Source organism: Lissotriton vulgaris, chromosome 5, assembly GCF_964263255.1.
Source record: "Lissotriton vulgaris chromosome 5, aLisVul1.2, whole genome shotgun sequence".
Lineage (NCBI taxonomy): Eukaryota > Metazoa > Chordata > Amphibia > Caudata > Salamandridae > Lissotriton > Lissotriton vulgaris.
Genome location: NC_141693.1, coordinates 180,481,867 through 180,496,317, shown reverse-complemented (window position 1 = coordinate 180,496,317; position 14,451 = coordinate 180,481,867). Strand labels below are relative to the sequence as shown.

Below are 14,451 nucleotides of genomic sequence, written 5' to 3'. Positions count from 1 at the left end.
AAGTGTCCTTTAGGGATGGTGGTGTTCTCAGCTTCTCGTCTTCCAACAATCCTGGTGTGAACCAGTTTGTCTTTCAAGTTACTCGCTCTTCGGAAAGCGAATCGTGGTGGTGGCATCTTAAAGTCCGTTGTTGAAAGTAGAGACCAGTGTTTCCTGATCGACTGGCGGATCTTTGTAGCCATGGGATCATAGGTCATGACTACAGGAAGACAGTCTGACTTTTCTTTGACTTGTGTCTCTAACAAGGCTGCTCTCGGTGTGTTCAAGGCTCTTTTCTGGGCTTGCTTGACTACTTTCAGTGGGTAGTCACGGGCTTCCAGTTTCGAACTCAGGACTCCTGCTTGTTCCTTATATAATTCTGTTGATGAGCAGTTTCGCCTGTACCTGAGAAATTGTCCTACAGGGAGATTGTCCCTGAGTGCTCTTGGATGATATGACCGGTATGACAGTAATGAATTTCTATCGGTCGGCTTTTGATGCACACTTGTATGAAAACCTCCTCCAGAAGCCTCAATATCCAGATCAAGATAGACTGCCTTTGTGTGGTGGTAATTCCAGGTGAAACGCAGACTACTGTCTTGAGTGTTTAGCCAGTTTAAAAATTGGACCAGGATGGTTTCTTCCCCTGTCCAAAGGAGGAGCACATCATCAATGTATCGCCTCCAGAGGCGTATGTGGTCTCTGAAGGGATTGATGTCTGATTCGATGATGTGCTCCTCAAATTGGCCCACGTAAATGGGGCCTCACCTGCAAGTCTAATAGTGAGAATCGAACCGCGGATCTTCCTTGACGATAAACAGTTCCGACGTGATTGGAGCTTTATCGCTAATAAGTGTACCAGGGACTGGTTAATACTGATAATAAGTACAGCTCAGAGATTAAGTGAAGAAGTACTTAAGGAGATCGTAGAACTGGAGGAGGCCATCAGTCGGGACAGTAGTTTGAGTACTTTGAGTACTTTCCCTCTAGACTCCCATTTGTGTAGTGCGCTTTACTAGAGCACCAGGTACATAACACAAGGTCAAATTCATTGTTTCTTTTATTATATGCATGAGGAGATTAAATAATTTGCCCAGAATAAAAGGATGTTGAGCCAATGCTGAGACTCAAACCGGTTCTCCAACTCCAAAGGCGGCAGCTCAGGCTGTAATGACATCTTGGCTGCATTTGATTGGTTCAGATGCTCCGTCCATCACCACTCCCTTTTGCATCGCTTTGTTTGCCATAAGTGTGGCAGGGTATGCTCAGACGTGAGTCCCTTGCTCACTTTGCCACTGGATTCAAGCAGGCCTGGCTGAAGACGGCTGGAATGCCAGTAACCGGTCCTAGGAAGCTTGTTTCCGGTCCAGGGAAGGCATGGCTTGGCAGTTTGGGCTGGACTGTTCCCATGAGGCACAGGGTCAGACTGATTTGCAAATAGGCCATGTCTGAACTGGGGAGGCAGAGTGGGCTAAAGAACGGTGATGGATTAAACTCAGATCTGTTGACTGGGTGAGTGTTTGATTGGTTCAGATGCTCCGTCCATCACCACCCCCTTTCGTACCGCAGGTTCACACAGGACCTCGAGCTGTGTCAGAGCCAGGTTTCAGGCTCCTAGCCTGGCTCGAGTTTTCAGTTACTTGCCCATCTCTGCTTTTATCCAAGCATTTGCAAAGCCAAAAGGTGCTAAAGAGCATTTCTAAATGTCTGTTTTTACGTAGTTTATCATATTAAAGTCACACCTATTGACTTTTACAATGCTAGTTGTTATTTAATGCAACTAATTGATAGCCTGTTGAGTTTTCGGAATTATGATTATAGACACATCAACACCCGCACCCCGCCCGGCCCTCACATACCTCTGTTGATTTGTTGGTTTGCCTATGCTCAAACCTTACTACTCGCTCTTGCTAGTTATTCTGCAGTAAAGCATTCTATATATTTGTATATATTACAGCTATTGATTCCTTACTCACATGTATATAGGATCACGCACTCCTAGTTCTCCAAATTTCAGTCGCTTACTCTATTTGTACCGTGCTGCAAAGGGTCTTACTCTCTGATCCTGGAGTATTTTCAGATGTATCAACAGACACCGTCCCTTACTTGGGGTCCGTCCCCTTCAGCCCTGCTGATGCCCCTATTTAAAGGGGCTATCTTCATTCCAATAAAACTACTTTTGGTTATAGTTCAATAGTGATATTTTATTGCACCAAGGTGGTGTTCAATCATTCTTCATCCCACCTGGTTAATGATCATGCTTCTTCATAAAGTAATTATCTTCATAAAGTAAATTTCAACAATGAAATCATTTAAATTGTCATCCCATCGCAATGCATTTCGGGCCCGGGTGTCCCTTCATCAGGGGATAGCAATTCAGAAACACAAATATATACAAACCATGAGGAAATAACATATCTCAGCCATACGGCTGTGTCATAATCAATATAAATGAACGAGATGCTATCTGGTGTCAGCTTATCAAACAGGAACTATTACATATCACTCATGTGACACAACTTCATGCCGAAGTAAATCACCTGCCATGTGGTTGTCATGCTGTTGCACAAATGGAATGTCACTCCAAGGACATGCCTCTGAGTGGATCATGTCTCTCATCTGTCACTACGTGTGTCATGGTAACCAGTGCACAAGTCCTAAAAAAAGAAGTGGGGGGACGCTGCCACCGGAAGTGACGTCACAACAGGAAGTGACCTCACGAAAGGTGGCTTGCACTATCTGGCTCATTGCCTCCCCACGCTCACCCCTTAGATGCAATTGCATCTGAGAAGTCAGCGCGTCAGCAGCGTGCTGTAAGCTTCAATCTTGTCCCAGAGAGGCCATAGAGTGAAGTCCAGCGGTTTGGCAGGGGGTACGGCGTCCACCCGGTAAAATAAGTGGGGGGACGCCGTCCACCCGCGTGGTACCCCGACTCGAGCCCTGATGGTAACCCCAAATGTAGACGAGTTAATCTTTGCGGGGTATGAAATTCTAGTGTTCATTCAATGCAACAAAAAAGCCAAGGTGAAAATTAGCGGTGTCAGAAATTTAATTAATGGGTCCGTGGTGCAAGAGGTTCAAAAACGTATAAAACGTGGAACATTCACTCTCTATTGCAGGCCTTTCCGTATGAAAGAAACCTCGTCCGAGCGTTTCCCAAGCAATCACAAACCCTATCTTTAAAGGCGCGTACTAAACACTTCCGTTTGGTAATAAAAGACAACGGACTAACGTGCAACTGTGGGGTCCATCTTACAAGTGTCGATAAATACGGGAGTGAAGGACCTTATTCAGAGAAAGTGCCAAGGTGTAAACACTGATAACAACAAGTGCAATGACTATTACCTGCTGCCCACGCCATTCTTATAGCTTTGAGGACCTGAAATAGTCCGAATTGTCACACTTGTAGGAGTGTGATGGTCAGTAGTTGTGCTATTACTATCATTGCCAGCATGGCAGGGGCAATGTGTGGTGCAAGCTGCAGTGTCCTCTGATGAGAGCCCCGGCACTTATTTTTTTTTTACAAATTAAACACTGATAGGCAATAATGTCTATCATGTAAAAGAAAAATACAATCCTAAAATCAGCAATTAACGACAAAGCCACTTCAAAGTAAAGTATTTCAAAAGGCTCTAATGAGCACGGCAAAGCAAAGAACCACACAATCATACCCTCCAGCTTTTTGCGATTTTGTGGTTTGTAAAATAAATGCAAAATTAGCTGTGAAGCCGGATCCCCATGATTTTCAAGAGACAGGCTGAAATAAAAGCAAATAAACCTTGTCACCTGTTTACGCTGTGACAAAGATAAAGGGGGTGTTCTGTATATCTGTCAACACAATTTATTCTTGAAGAAAAAAAAGCTGCCTAGAAGTATTCTGAATCTTCAAACTTCACTTCCTATTCTTAGTTAAACTTAAATTTAACATCTGCAATGGTTGATATTTTCTGACCAAAAAATAAAAAATGACCTTTATTTTTAAAGTGCCTACTTCACCCTAACTTCCATATTGTGTGGTTGATGGCTGCATTCATTCATCTGTTGAAGTAACCTGAGTAGAACTTTTGCAGGTTTGTATCAAAGAGTCAAGCACACAAAACTAATCCCACTAACCAACTAACCAATAACACTGGATGAACCACTAACTTGGGGTTCTGAGTAGTATGTGTCTGGCGTAAAACACATGTCAAGCCATATCAGCAGTTGTAAGCGCTATATAAATGCAATTATAACTACAGGAGGTATTGCTCAGCTTTTCATCCTACAGTAGGTCATAGGAGTGCTACAGACTTGGGTAATGTCAGTCCGTCCTCCAGATTGTGAACGTCAGTTATCAGTGCCAGGATGTCTCGCAGGTCTTCCTGCAGGTGACTGGTGCTATGAATGCTAAGGATAGACCCCATAACTGTGACAGCTCTGCCTTGGTAGTAGTGGCCAACTGGTTCAAGACCTAGGTTCTATTAGGATGCTGAGGGGAGTTACCAGAGAAGTGTAACAGTTATCGCTAGTCAATAAAGATAAATATCACACTAAAAGTGGCCTGTGTCGGGTCGGATGCGTTATTATCACAATTGGATAAATTCCAACACAGAGGAGTTTCAAAGAAGTCTATTGCAATAATTATCATCTACTCGGACGTTTTGGAGATTGACAGGTGGATTTTGGTGCATGCTGCTCCAAATTCTCATATTTCAGTACATATTTGGTCTTTTCCCCTTTTTTAATTTAAGAAGGTTTGCCCTGCAAAAAACTAACAAAGGGTGCTATTTTTATTGCACCTCTTAATTATTATGGGCCCGATGTACGACCAATTTTAGCATGCGCAAACAGGTCAGCAACCCACTTGCGCATGCTAAAATTGGAATGGCCATGTACTAACACAATTTTGTGAGTCGCAAATGGATTGCAACTCGCAAAAAAGTGGTTAGAAACTCGCTATTTGGAAGGGGAGTTCCCTTCCAAATAGCGACTCACTAACCCATGTATGAATGTTTTGCGACCGCAATTGCGTTTGCAAAATACTCGCAAATTACAACACTCTTGAAGAGGGTGGTAATGGATTTGCAAATGGGAAGGACCCTTTCCCCTTTGTGACAGGCTCTGAAAATATTTTTTAAGGGCAGGCAGTGGTCCCAGGGACCACTACCTGCACTTAAAATGATCGAAAACGTTTTTTTTTTTTTTAAATGCGTCTCGTTTTCTTTACAGGAAAATGGGCTGCATTAAAAAAAAACTGCTTTATTTAAAAGCAGTCCCAGGCATGGTGATCTGCTGAGCGCAGCAGGCCCCCAAACCTGGGGGGTCAGTCATTCACAATGGGGTCGCAAATTGCGAGAGACTGATTAAGATTCATGAGCCTCGCAATTTGCGACCCCATTGAGAAAGGCAAACAGTGTAAAACAAACTGTTGTACATCCAGTTTTGCGAGTCGCAAACTTGCTGGGCGTACATCTGGCCCTATGTACAAAAAGAAGAAACCATAGCAAGAACAAGCCCCTCACTTAGTAATATTTTAAACTAGGTGGTACATCCTAGATACATATATTAAGAAACATTGTCCCACAAACAAAAGTTATTCATAAAATATTGTCACTTTTTATTTACATATTTTTCTAATATTTTGAAACATAATAGCAGTATACATTCATATTTGTGACCACAGTACACAACAAATTATCTATATATACATATTTATACTATATACGCACAAAAGAACCCCCATGGATCATGAACACAGCCAGACATACCCAGTCAGTCAAAACCACTCAAACACTCCATCTGCACAAACAATTTCAACACAATCACAAACTCACTACACACAAAATTCAAAGGGTATATTGTAAATAACAATCCATTTCAACCAATAATAAAAAAATATAAGGAGAAGCAAAAAAAGGCGCTGACGCACGTTTCGGAAAAGGAACTTGATGGTCCTAAACTCCTTCGTCAGGGCGCAAATAAATCATAGGTTCCATATAAGGGTATCTTGTTCTGGATATTTGGTTACCCGGTCCAAATTCCAAATAATTGGTTATGCGGGGGTATACTCCTTAAATAAAGGAGTAACCTGAATTAAAATCCATATGAATGGGAGTAGGGCACAGGTCACGGACAACAGGTCTTGAACGTTCAGATGTTCGATACAAAGAACAAATAAAGAGCTCCCAGATTTTGAGAGCGCACAGCCCAAGTGAAGATTAGGCAGGGCAAGTGTAGATTCACAATAGGGAAGCCCTCCGAGCCGGCTCTGGCGTCCCACCGTGTAAATTCCACAGGGTCAGGAAAATGGAGTGTCCGTCCGCTACGGAGTCAATTAATTTATATGCTGGATACGGCAAAGGCGATCCGTCACTGAGGAAGCCAAGGAGTCGGAGAAAAGAAGAAACCACCAAGAATGAGCACACTGTCAGTCACTTCAATGATTTAACAAAAATGCCGCAATGAATTCTTTTGAATGTCGGAAAAAACACATGCGCTACTCTATAGCCCAACATGATTATGGAAATTGCTAAGCTTGTAGGAGGTGCTGAACACAGATAAATGTTGACAGAAGTAGGCATAGATGGTGAAGCATGTTTTGTTTCACCTTTTTCATACTACACATTGAATATATACGTTTTCCTTCACAGTTGCCAGCACACCGACATTAGTCCCTTGACGCGGACCACGTATCCCTGTTTTCAGAAACTGTCTGTTTCTTTCTTCCTGCTTGTTACAAACCCACCCTGGACACCCATTTGCTCCTCGCTGCTCTACCTCTGGTGTGGACAGCAAAGTGAGTATTGTCGCAACCTAGAATAGTCACTTTATGAAGATGACATGTGAAACATTGACACTAAGGCAACTCCTTTTATAATATCCTCCATTTGACTCTAGCAAAATGGCCGCCCCGTGTGCGCACACTCAGTTTTCCATATGACCGATGAGTGAGAAGGTGTTAAAAAACCTTTGTTCTTTTTGGTCAAAGCAAAAAGGCAAAAAAACGAACTAAGTATAAATTGGTTCCTTCTCCCACTCGGAACTAGTTGGCTCAAGTTTTCTCCATTTCATGTGGCGCAATTATATTGTCATCCTAAGAGTTGACTTGCAGAAGTAATTGTTGAACACAGAACCATTTTATTGCTGTGTTGCGCTCTGGTCCCATATTTCATGTTGTTCACTGTGCGGTCATGGAGACACTGCACCCAGGCAGGGGCGGCTCTAGGCTCATGGCGGCCCTGGGCAGGTAGCATAGGTAGGGGGCCCCGGAAGAGGTGGTCCAGGCGGGGCAGAGAGCGGAGGCCAGTGAAGAGGGGGGGGGGGGGTCAGGGTGTTTGGAAGTGGAACACCAAATCCCTGCCAGGGACCGCCACGCAAATATGTATCCATCCTCAGAGGATTATTATATTAAGGATATATATTGGTGTGGTGGGCCCTGGAGTTTGGTGGCCCTGTGCAGGTGCACAGCTTGCACATGCCTAAGGCCGCCCCTGACCCAGGATAGTGTAACGAACAGGCGCGCAACACCCATTCGAATCAAAGGGCTTCAGCCCCCCCATCGTGTATGGCAGCCCGGGCTCAGACGGCTGCCGAGCACACACACAGCCACACCCGAGCACTTCACAGGTCTTTAAAAGACCATGTGTATGTTAATGTTAATGGGGCTTTGATGTTGTGCCACCTCTTCCAAGAGCCCCTGCAGCTTCACTCTGCCTATTGCTTAAAGTTTCAGCCCCCCCGATATTTTTTCTTAGCACCCCCTCCCGAATTGTGGCTCTAGTTGCGCCTCAGGTAATGAGCCAGTAAGCAGTGAGAGGAGGTTCACATGTAAGGTAATCGTCTTCTATTTAACTGGTCGGGCTGCCATCTTGTTTATGTCTACGGTCCCTCTGTATTTGCTATAACGGTAACGTGTGATGTGAGAAAAAATGTTTTATTTTACATCACGATGTACAGTTATAGCTAAGCTTACGAGTGAACGTCCTCGCACTGCTTACTGGCTCCAGGACCGCACAGTGAATTACATAATATCACTCGTCTTTACAACGGGTAACAAGACATTTGCCGTTAGTCAGGGTACCATCTTGGCCCATCTTGAGATCGAAGAGTATGAAATAGTAACATCATTTTCGTTCACCAATTAGCAAGATTTGGAAGTAACTGGAACCTGAACGCACTTAGGAGGTTGCAATAATATCTACTATATTCTTTAGAGAACTCAGGGGGCATAACGTTCTATCTAAAGAAGCATCTATTCAGGATATGGAGCTGAAGTATTTACATATTGTTGCAACAGTTCATCAGTGAAAATATTTAAGGCCCAGATTCAAATGTCGGACGACAATTTTCAAAGAAATGTTGTTTCCTTTTTTCCTTATCTCGACCATTCGCACAAGACTCATGGCTACCTGAAGAAGGCGTCCTGCCGAAACGCGCGTAGATTCAAATTATGTTAGCCACTTTTGTTTCTTCTGGATACTTTGGTAAAAATTTGAAATTGTCTACCTTATCTTGATTTTGAGTATGTTATTCACAATCATACAGTTGGTATACATTCTGTATCAAGTGTATCATTTGTTACACATTTGTTTTCAGTCTTCATGTCATATTCTGCATGTATTTTATTATTCGTCTATTTATAAGCAACAATGTTACATAAAATATAAATAATATGAAATATATATATATATCAGATTATGTACAATAAAAGAATATATTTTGGAATAATAATAACCTTTCTGGTCACACATTGTTATTGTATAGTATAGGTCCACCTTTTTAATTGTTCCCTAAATGTTTATGCGCAAACACTGGTATGAGCATTGGCCAGCACAAACTGGAGAGGCAGTCAGAGATCAAGAAGGGGACAGCAATGGCGATATAGAAATGACTGGCTGACGGCCCGATTAATTTGCTAGCCATCCTTCTAAGGGCGATGCGAACCTTGGCCAAACTGAATTAAAAAAAGAGTTAAGAACAATATTTCCTCCATTCTTGTTCATCTTCATTTTATTCCACCATGGGGGATTACAAATAAAATGCTGATATTAATTCTGTGAAAGTCAGGGAAAAGAGCCTAAAGCTACCTTCTAGACAAGCATTGAAATGATGAGACGGTGACTGGAAGGCTGAGATGCTATTCCTTTTCCTCTCTTTTTATTTACTAAGTTGTGAGGTTCATAGTGCTATTGTAGGATCCACTACATACAATGTACAGTCTAAAACATGGATGCAATTGGTCAGGGTTATTTTTACAGGCAATTGTTTTTAAAAGATTTTCTTAAAAAGAATTCAAGGCCACTGTGCCATCACTAAGTCTCTGGATACTACCACGGGCTGGTCCACCACTGGAAGCCGAGGGTCCGTGACACGATGACCACGGCCCAGCACAGCCAGCCCTACACTTCAGTCCAAACACACTTTGAGAACAGAAGAAAGCAGACGACTGAGATGCTTCAGTTCTTGTAGATGCATGAGTACCACACTCACCTTCAGTCCAGCGCTCTCAGCCTCGGACCCCCGGTCCACACCGGTGATGTAGATGCCAAGAGCATACTCGGCCCCGCCGCGGATCATGAGTCCCAGGGAACGTCCCTCACTCAGGACGAGGTTCACCTGTAAGAAGAGATAAAAAGAGGTCAGGGGAGGAGCAGTCACAACTGACAAACTAAGTTCAGTAGGTGGTCGGATCAAGAGTGAATTTATCAGTTTCAAATACAGTAGATTTTTTTTACGTCTACTTTTCTGACAATATCATGTAGGGTCTTCGTAAGCAGTGTGAACTTTAGCGTGCCCATTCAATTGAAAGTGAGGGCTCATTGGTATCAGAAAACTGATGAGCTCAAACTTTGCAATTTTATGGGCTGGAGCTGTAATGCCAACTATGTTTTCCAAATCAGGCAGCCAATGTTTTTCAATGGAGGGCTACAGAAAAAGATCCTGATTTAGACCTAGCCAATAAAGTTAAATCTCCCAATTCCTGTTCAGTATGGTACATTTGCCATCAGTGGGATGTCCACTTCTGCTATTACCACCAGTGAATTTATTTAGGAATTACATTCTGTCCTGTGGCAGCTGTGATTAGGCCTAGTTAAATTTTAAAAATGCCAGTGAGATTTCTTAACATCATGTCACAAGAAATTTGCAAAATTCCATGTTGCACAATTTTGCTGAAGATTTTTTAATCAATTGAGTATCTGGTATAAACATTTTTGTGCAAGACCAGCTGGAAACTGGCTTTAACAGAATTGTTTTCACTGAGAGACGTCTCTGCTCAACTTGGTACCGGAATATCATAGTCAAAATACTGCCTGACAGAAATATTGTATTCTAAATATGTTCACCTATAACACATTGCTGTAATGGAGTTAATGATAAAAAGTCTACATCCAATGGGACAATATTTGTGTTAACAAAATGTAAGATAATATATTTATGTCAGATGATATTTCAGTATATATTATTCTGACCTCTCTGTTCGAACAAGTCTGCTGAGCATGAATCTACGTTCAGGAGAGGTGAGCACTTTCTAAAAAAAATTCATGCAGGATATTAGCAATCCACATTTTGCTCTGAAAGCCTCATTTTGTGTAACTTTACAAAATTTTCATGGAAATCCATGAAATTCTGCAAAAGAGTTACATATGTTCGTAAACTCTGGCAGTAATTCCTCCAGCTGAGCCTTGCATGTTGGTTTATTGTGTTTGTTGGGAATAAGCAGAACTTCCACTACAGCTGATCCCTAAATGAAGAGGTTGTTTCTTCTTGAGTTGTTATACTCACTTGTGCTGCATACATCAGGGCATGTGGGGTGGCTTAGAACATCTCCCACCTCTACAGCTGTGGAAACAGGGGACACTGTGGTGACAGGAGCTATCTCTCCCCTGCAGCTTTCCACATAGTACTGAAAGCTGCCTTGACTTGACTCATCTGCTGGAGTGTGGGGGAAGGGACCGGGGCCCTGAAGTCATAGTGTCTGACCCATCCATTTCACTGCTGGTAGGTCCATCTGCATTGGTCGACGAGTGTGTGGGTGTTTAGAGCTTCAAGGCTGGCATCACAGCGAAGGTTCTCTTTACTTGTCTTCGCCTGAAGCCCAAGATACACAATCTTCATCTCTTTTCTCTCTCGAATCTGGACAATTTAGATTAAGAAGGATTTGTTCCACTGACCCTAGAGATAAAATATGTCCTGGTATCATGGCATGTCCAAGCACACCTGCAGGTGGGTGTTCATGGTCACCTTTGACTCCATTTGTCTTGATTACAGATGCCATTCAGAGGGTAGAGAGCCACCTTAAATGATATGAATTTGCAGGGTCATTGGACAACACTCGAGGTTCATCACTCCTCAAACTGGTGACTCATCACAAGTTTACTCCTTACCTCCTGTGGTAAGCAGTCCTGGCTCACATGGTCAAACAGGTGGTGAAAGCCTATATGAACTGCCAGGGAGCACAAGCATGCTCATTGCTTGCAGAGGTGCTGTAGGACATTTGCACCTGTGTAAAACATCTGTTCTCCCCGAGGGCATAATATCTCCCAGGTGAGAGTGTCCCTTGGCAGACCGACTGAGTGCGGTTTTGCCCTCCTTGGTCATGTAGGCCGTGTTTTAGGAGGTTTTGCAGATGATTGCTTGTGCGAAGGGTCTGCCTTGGGAAGATATTTTTGTCTCTGCAGCCAGTGGCCTGCTTCCCCAGTTTAACACAGAGACCTACATCTGAATCTTGGAGAATGGGTAGTCTGTACTTCTCATGGTGCCCAAGCTGTGTTATGCCTTCCATTTCATTCTCTATCACCTGAAGGTGCTGGAGAGGATTCAGGGAAGGCATACCTGTGGTTCTGTGGTTTCCTTTTTGGTCTCATATTAGTTGATTCCTGGCATTCCTCTGGCTGGTGGTGGAGTCTCTTTCCATATTACATTTCACCCTGCATCTCTTCAGTACCCCTTTCTTGCTTTGCAATCTCTCCTCCAGTTTCGCTTGGTTTCGCCTCATGATCTGCAAATTGAGCAAACAGGGCTGCAGAGACAGGTGGCTTTGTGCCTTTAGTGTTGCTGGCATCGGTCCATAACTTCATGCAATTAAACTGCCCTTTGCCATTGTGTGTTACTTGTTCTGCAGCCTAGTCCTACCTCTTTTTTGAAGTCTTATATAGTTACTGTTTTTGCATTTTTGTATAGGGCAATACTGGCCCGAAGGCATTCTAAAGCACCAATAGAAAATCACATTGCTTTACATATTTTTTTGCCAGAGGGAGGTTAGGTGATTTGAACAGGATCACAAGATATTGGCCAAGGCCAAGATTCAAACCTTGTCCCCCAATTCCAAAGTCAGTAGCTTTAGCCACTAGGCCACATTTCTTCCCTTCTAAAGTCTTCTCTTATATTCATGGCTCCCTTGATATTGTCTTGATGATCACTTTTCTTGATTCGGAGATGGGTAAATATGCATTCCCTTGAAGCTCAGCAGACCCTCTTCACTTGCCTGGATAAGACTCAGAAGTTCATGTCTTCTTATTCCCTCTTTGTAGCTTATAGGAAGACTGGCCAAAGCAAAACCAACTATGTTGGGTTTAAATGGCTATTAAGCTGGCCTATTTTGCCTGGGTGATCTGGACGATGCAGGGGGGCGCAGGGCTGCTTGAGTCTTAGCACGGCTACGTCCTGGGGTGAGATGCACAGACTCCCCTTTTACCACAGTTATAGAGGTGCTACTTGGGCTGCTCTCCACTCTTTAGTTTTCACTATTGTCTTGAGAATCCTTCCTTATCCTTTGTATAACATATACCTACCTGCAATGGACTAGCACTGAAAGCATGATGCTCATGCTCGGTTTCCTTTAGTGTGTGACTACAGTAAGATATTTCTTCCTGAGCCCGTGAGGCTTTGTTTCCTGTAGTATAAGGTGAATCAAGCCATTTGTTCTATCATGTGTTATTAGAGTGCAGTGAATTGGTATACTGTGTGTTATGGACACTATGACCATTTTATCTGTTCCCCTTTGTCTTCTATTTTTTAAGAAACAGCTATGATTCACAGCATTAAAAGTGAGAATGCTTTCATGTTTTTAGGTCAAATTATTTGAAACTCGGAACCTATTACTACTGAACGAAAATCTCTGAAACCAGCCGGATTTCGTGCAATGCATGTTGTGCACTCAACCATGAAGCTTCCCCAGGTGCGCGCTTGGCCTCGCAAAGACTTGAAAGCTTGAAGGCAATCTGCTTCTCCGCCCCCCCTGGTGTTTAATGGCTTTTCTCGCTCGCTCATGCATTTTTTTCCCCTCCCACTCTTCCTTTGATGTCCGCCGCACGTGGCCTCTGCCTGTTGCCTCTCCGTCCTTCACAGCCCCTCTCTGTCGTGGAATCTCAAGTTTGGGGACTACATCTTCAAAACAAGCCTGTTCATGTTGACACTTGCAATTAGAATCCTTTCTTTCTTTCCTTTCATCCTTTCTTTCTTTCTTTCTTTTCATTTGTCATTTCCTTCCTTCCTTTCCTTCCTTCCTTTCCATCCTTTCTTGCCTTCCTTTTCTTTCTTCCATTTCTTTCTTCCTTTCCTCCCTCCCTTTCATAGATTTCTTTCTTTCCTTCCTCTCTTCTTCCTTCTTTCTTTCGTTCTTTCTTTCTTTCTTTCTTTCTTTCTTCCCTTCCATTCCACATTATCACTCAGCAGCACCACAGCACCACTCAGCACCACCACAGCACCACTCAGCACCACCACAGCATCACTCAGTGCCACCACAACATCACTCAGCACCACCCCAGCATCACTCAGCGCCACTCCAGCATCACTCAGCACCACCACAGCATCACTCAGCACCACCACAGCACCACTCAGCACCACCACAGCATCACTCAGTGCCACCCCAGCATCACTCAGCGCCACCCCAGCATCACTCATCACCACTCCAGCATCACTCAGCACCACCACATCATCACTCAGTGCTACCCCAGCCTCACTCAGCACCACCACAGCACCACTCAGCACCACCACAGCATCACTCAGCGCCACCACAGCATCACTCAGCGCCACCCCAGCATTACTCAGCACAACCACAGCACCACCCAGCACCACTCAGCACCACCACAGCACCACTCAGCGCCACCCCAGCATCACTCAGCGCCACCCCAGCATCACTCAGCGCCACCACAGCATCACTCAGCACCACCACAGCATCACTCAGCACGACCACAGCATCACTCAGCACCATCACATTATCATTCAGCACCACAACAGCACCACTCAGCACCACCACAGCACCACTCAGCACCACCACAGCACCACTCAGCACCACCACAGCATCACTCAGCACCACCACAGCATCACTCAGCACCACCACAGCATCACTCAGCACCACCACAGAATCACTCAGCGCCACCCCAGCATCACTCAGCACCACCACAGCACCACTTAGCACCACCACAGCACCACTCAGCACCACCACAGCATCACTCAGCGTCACCACAGCATCACTCAGCACCACCACAGCAC

General features: G+C 44.0%; 1 protein-coding gene across 1 annotated transcript in view; it reads right to left on the bottom strand.

The window, feature by feature from the left end:
• WHRN (whirlin) overlaps positions 1-14,451 on the bottom strand; it is a 963,606-nt gene that overhangs the window by 432,727 nt on the left and 516,428 nt on the right. The window contains exon 3 of the mRNA XM_086919999.1: positions 9,448-9,573. Within this exon, the coding sequence (XP_086776125.1) occupies positions 9,448-9,573 (126 nt within the window). The remainder of the gene's footprint in view (positions 1-9,447; positions 9,574-14,451) is intronic.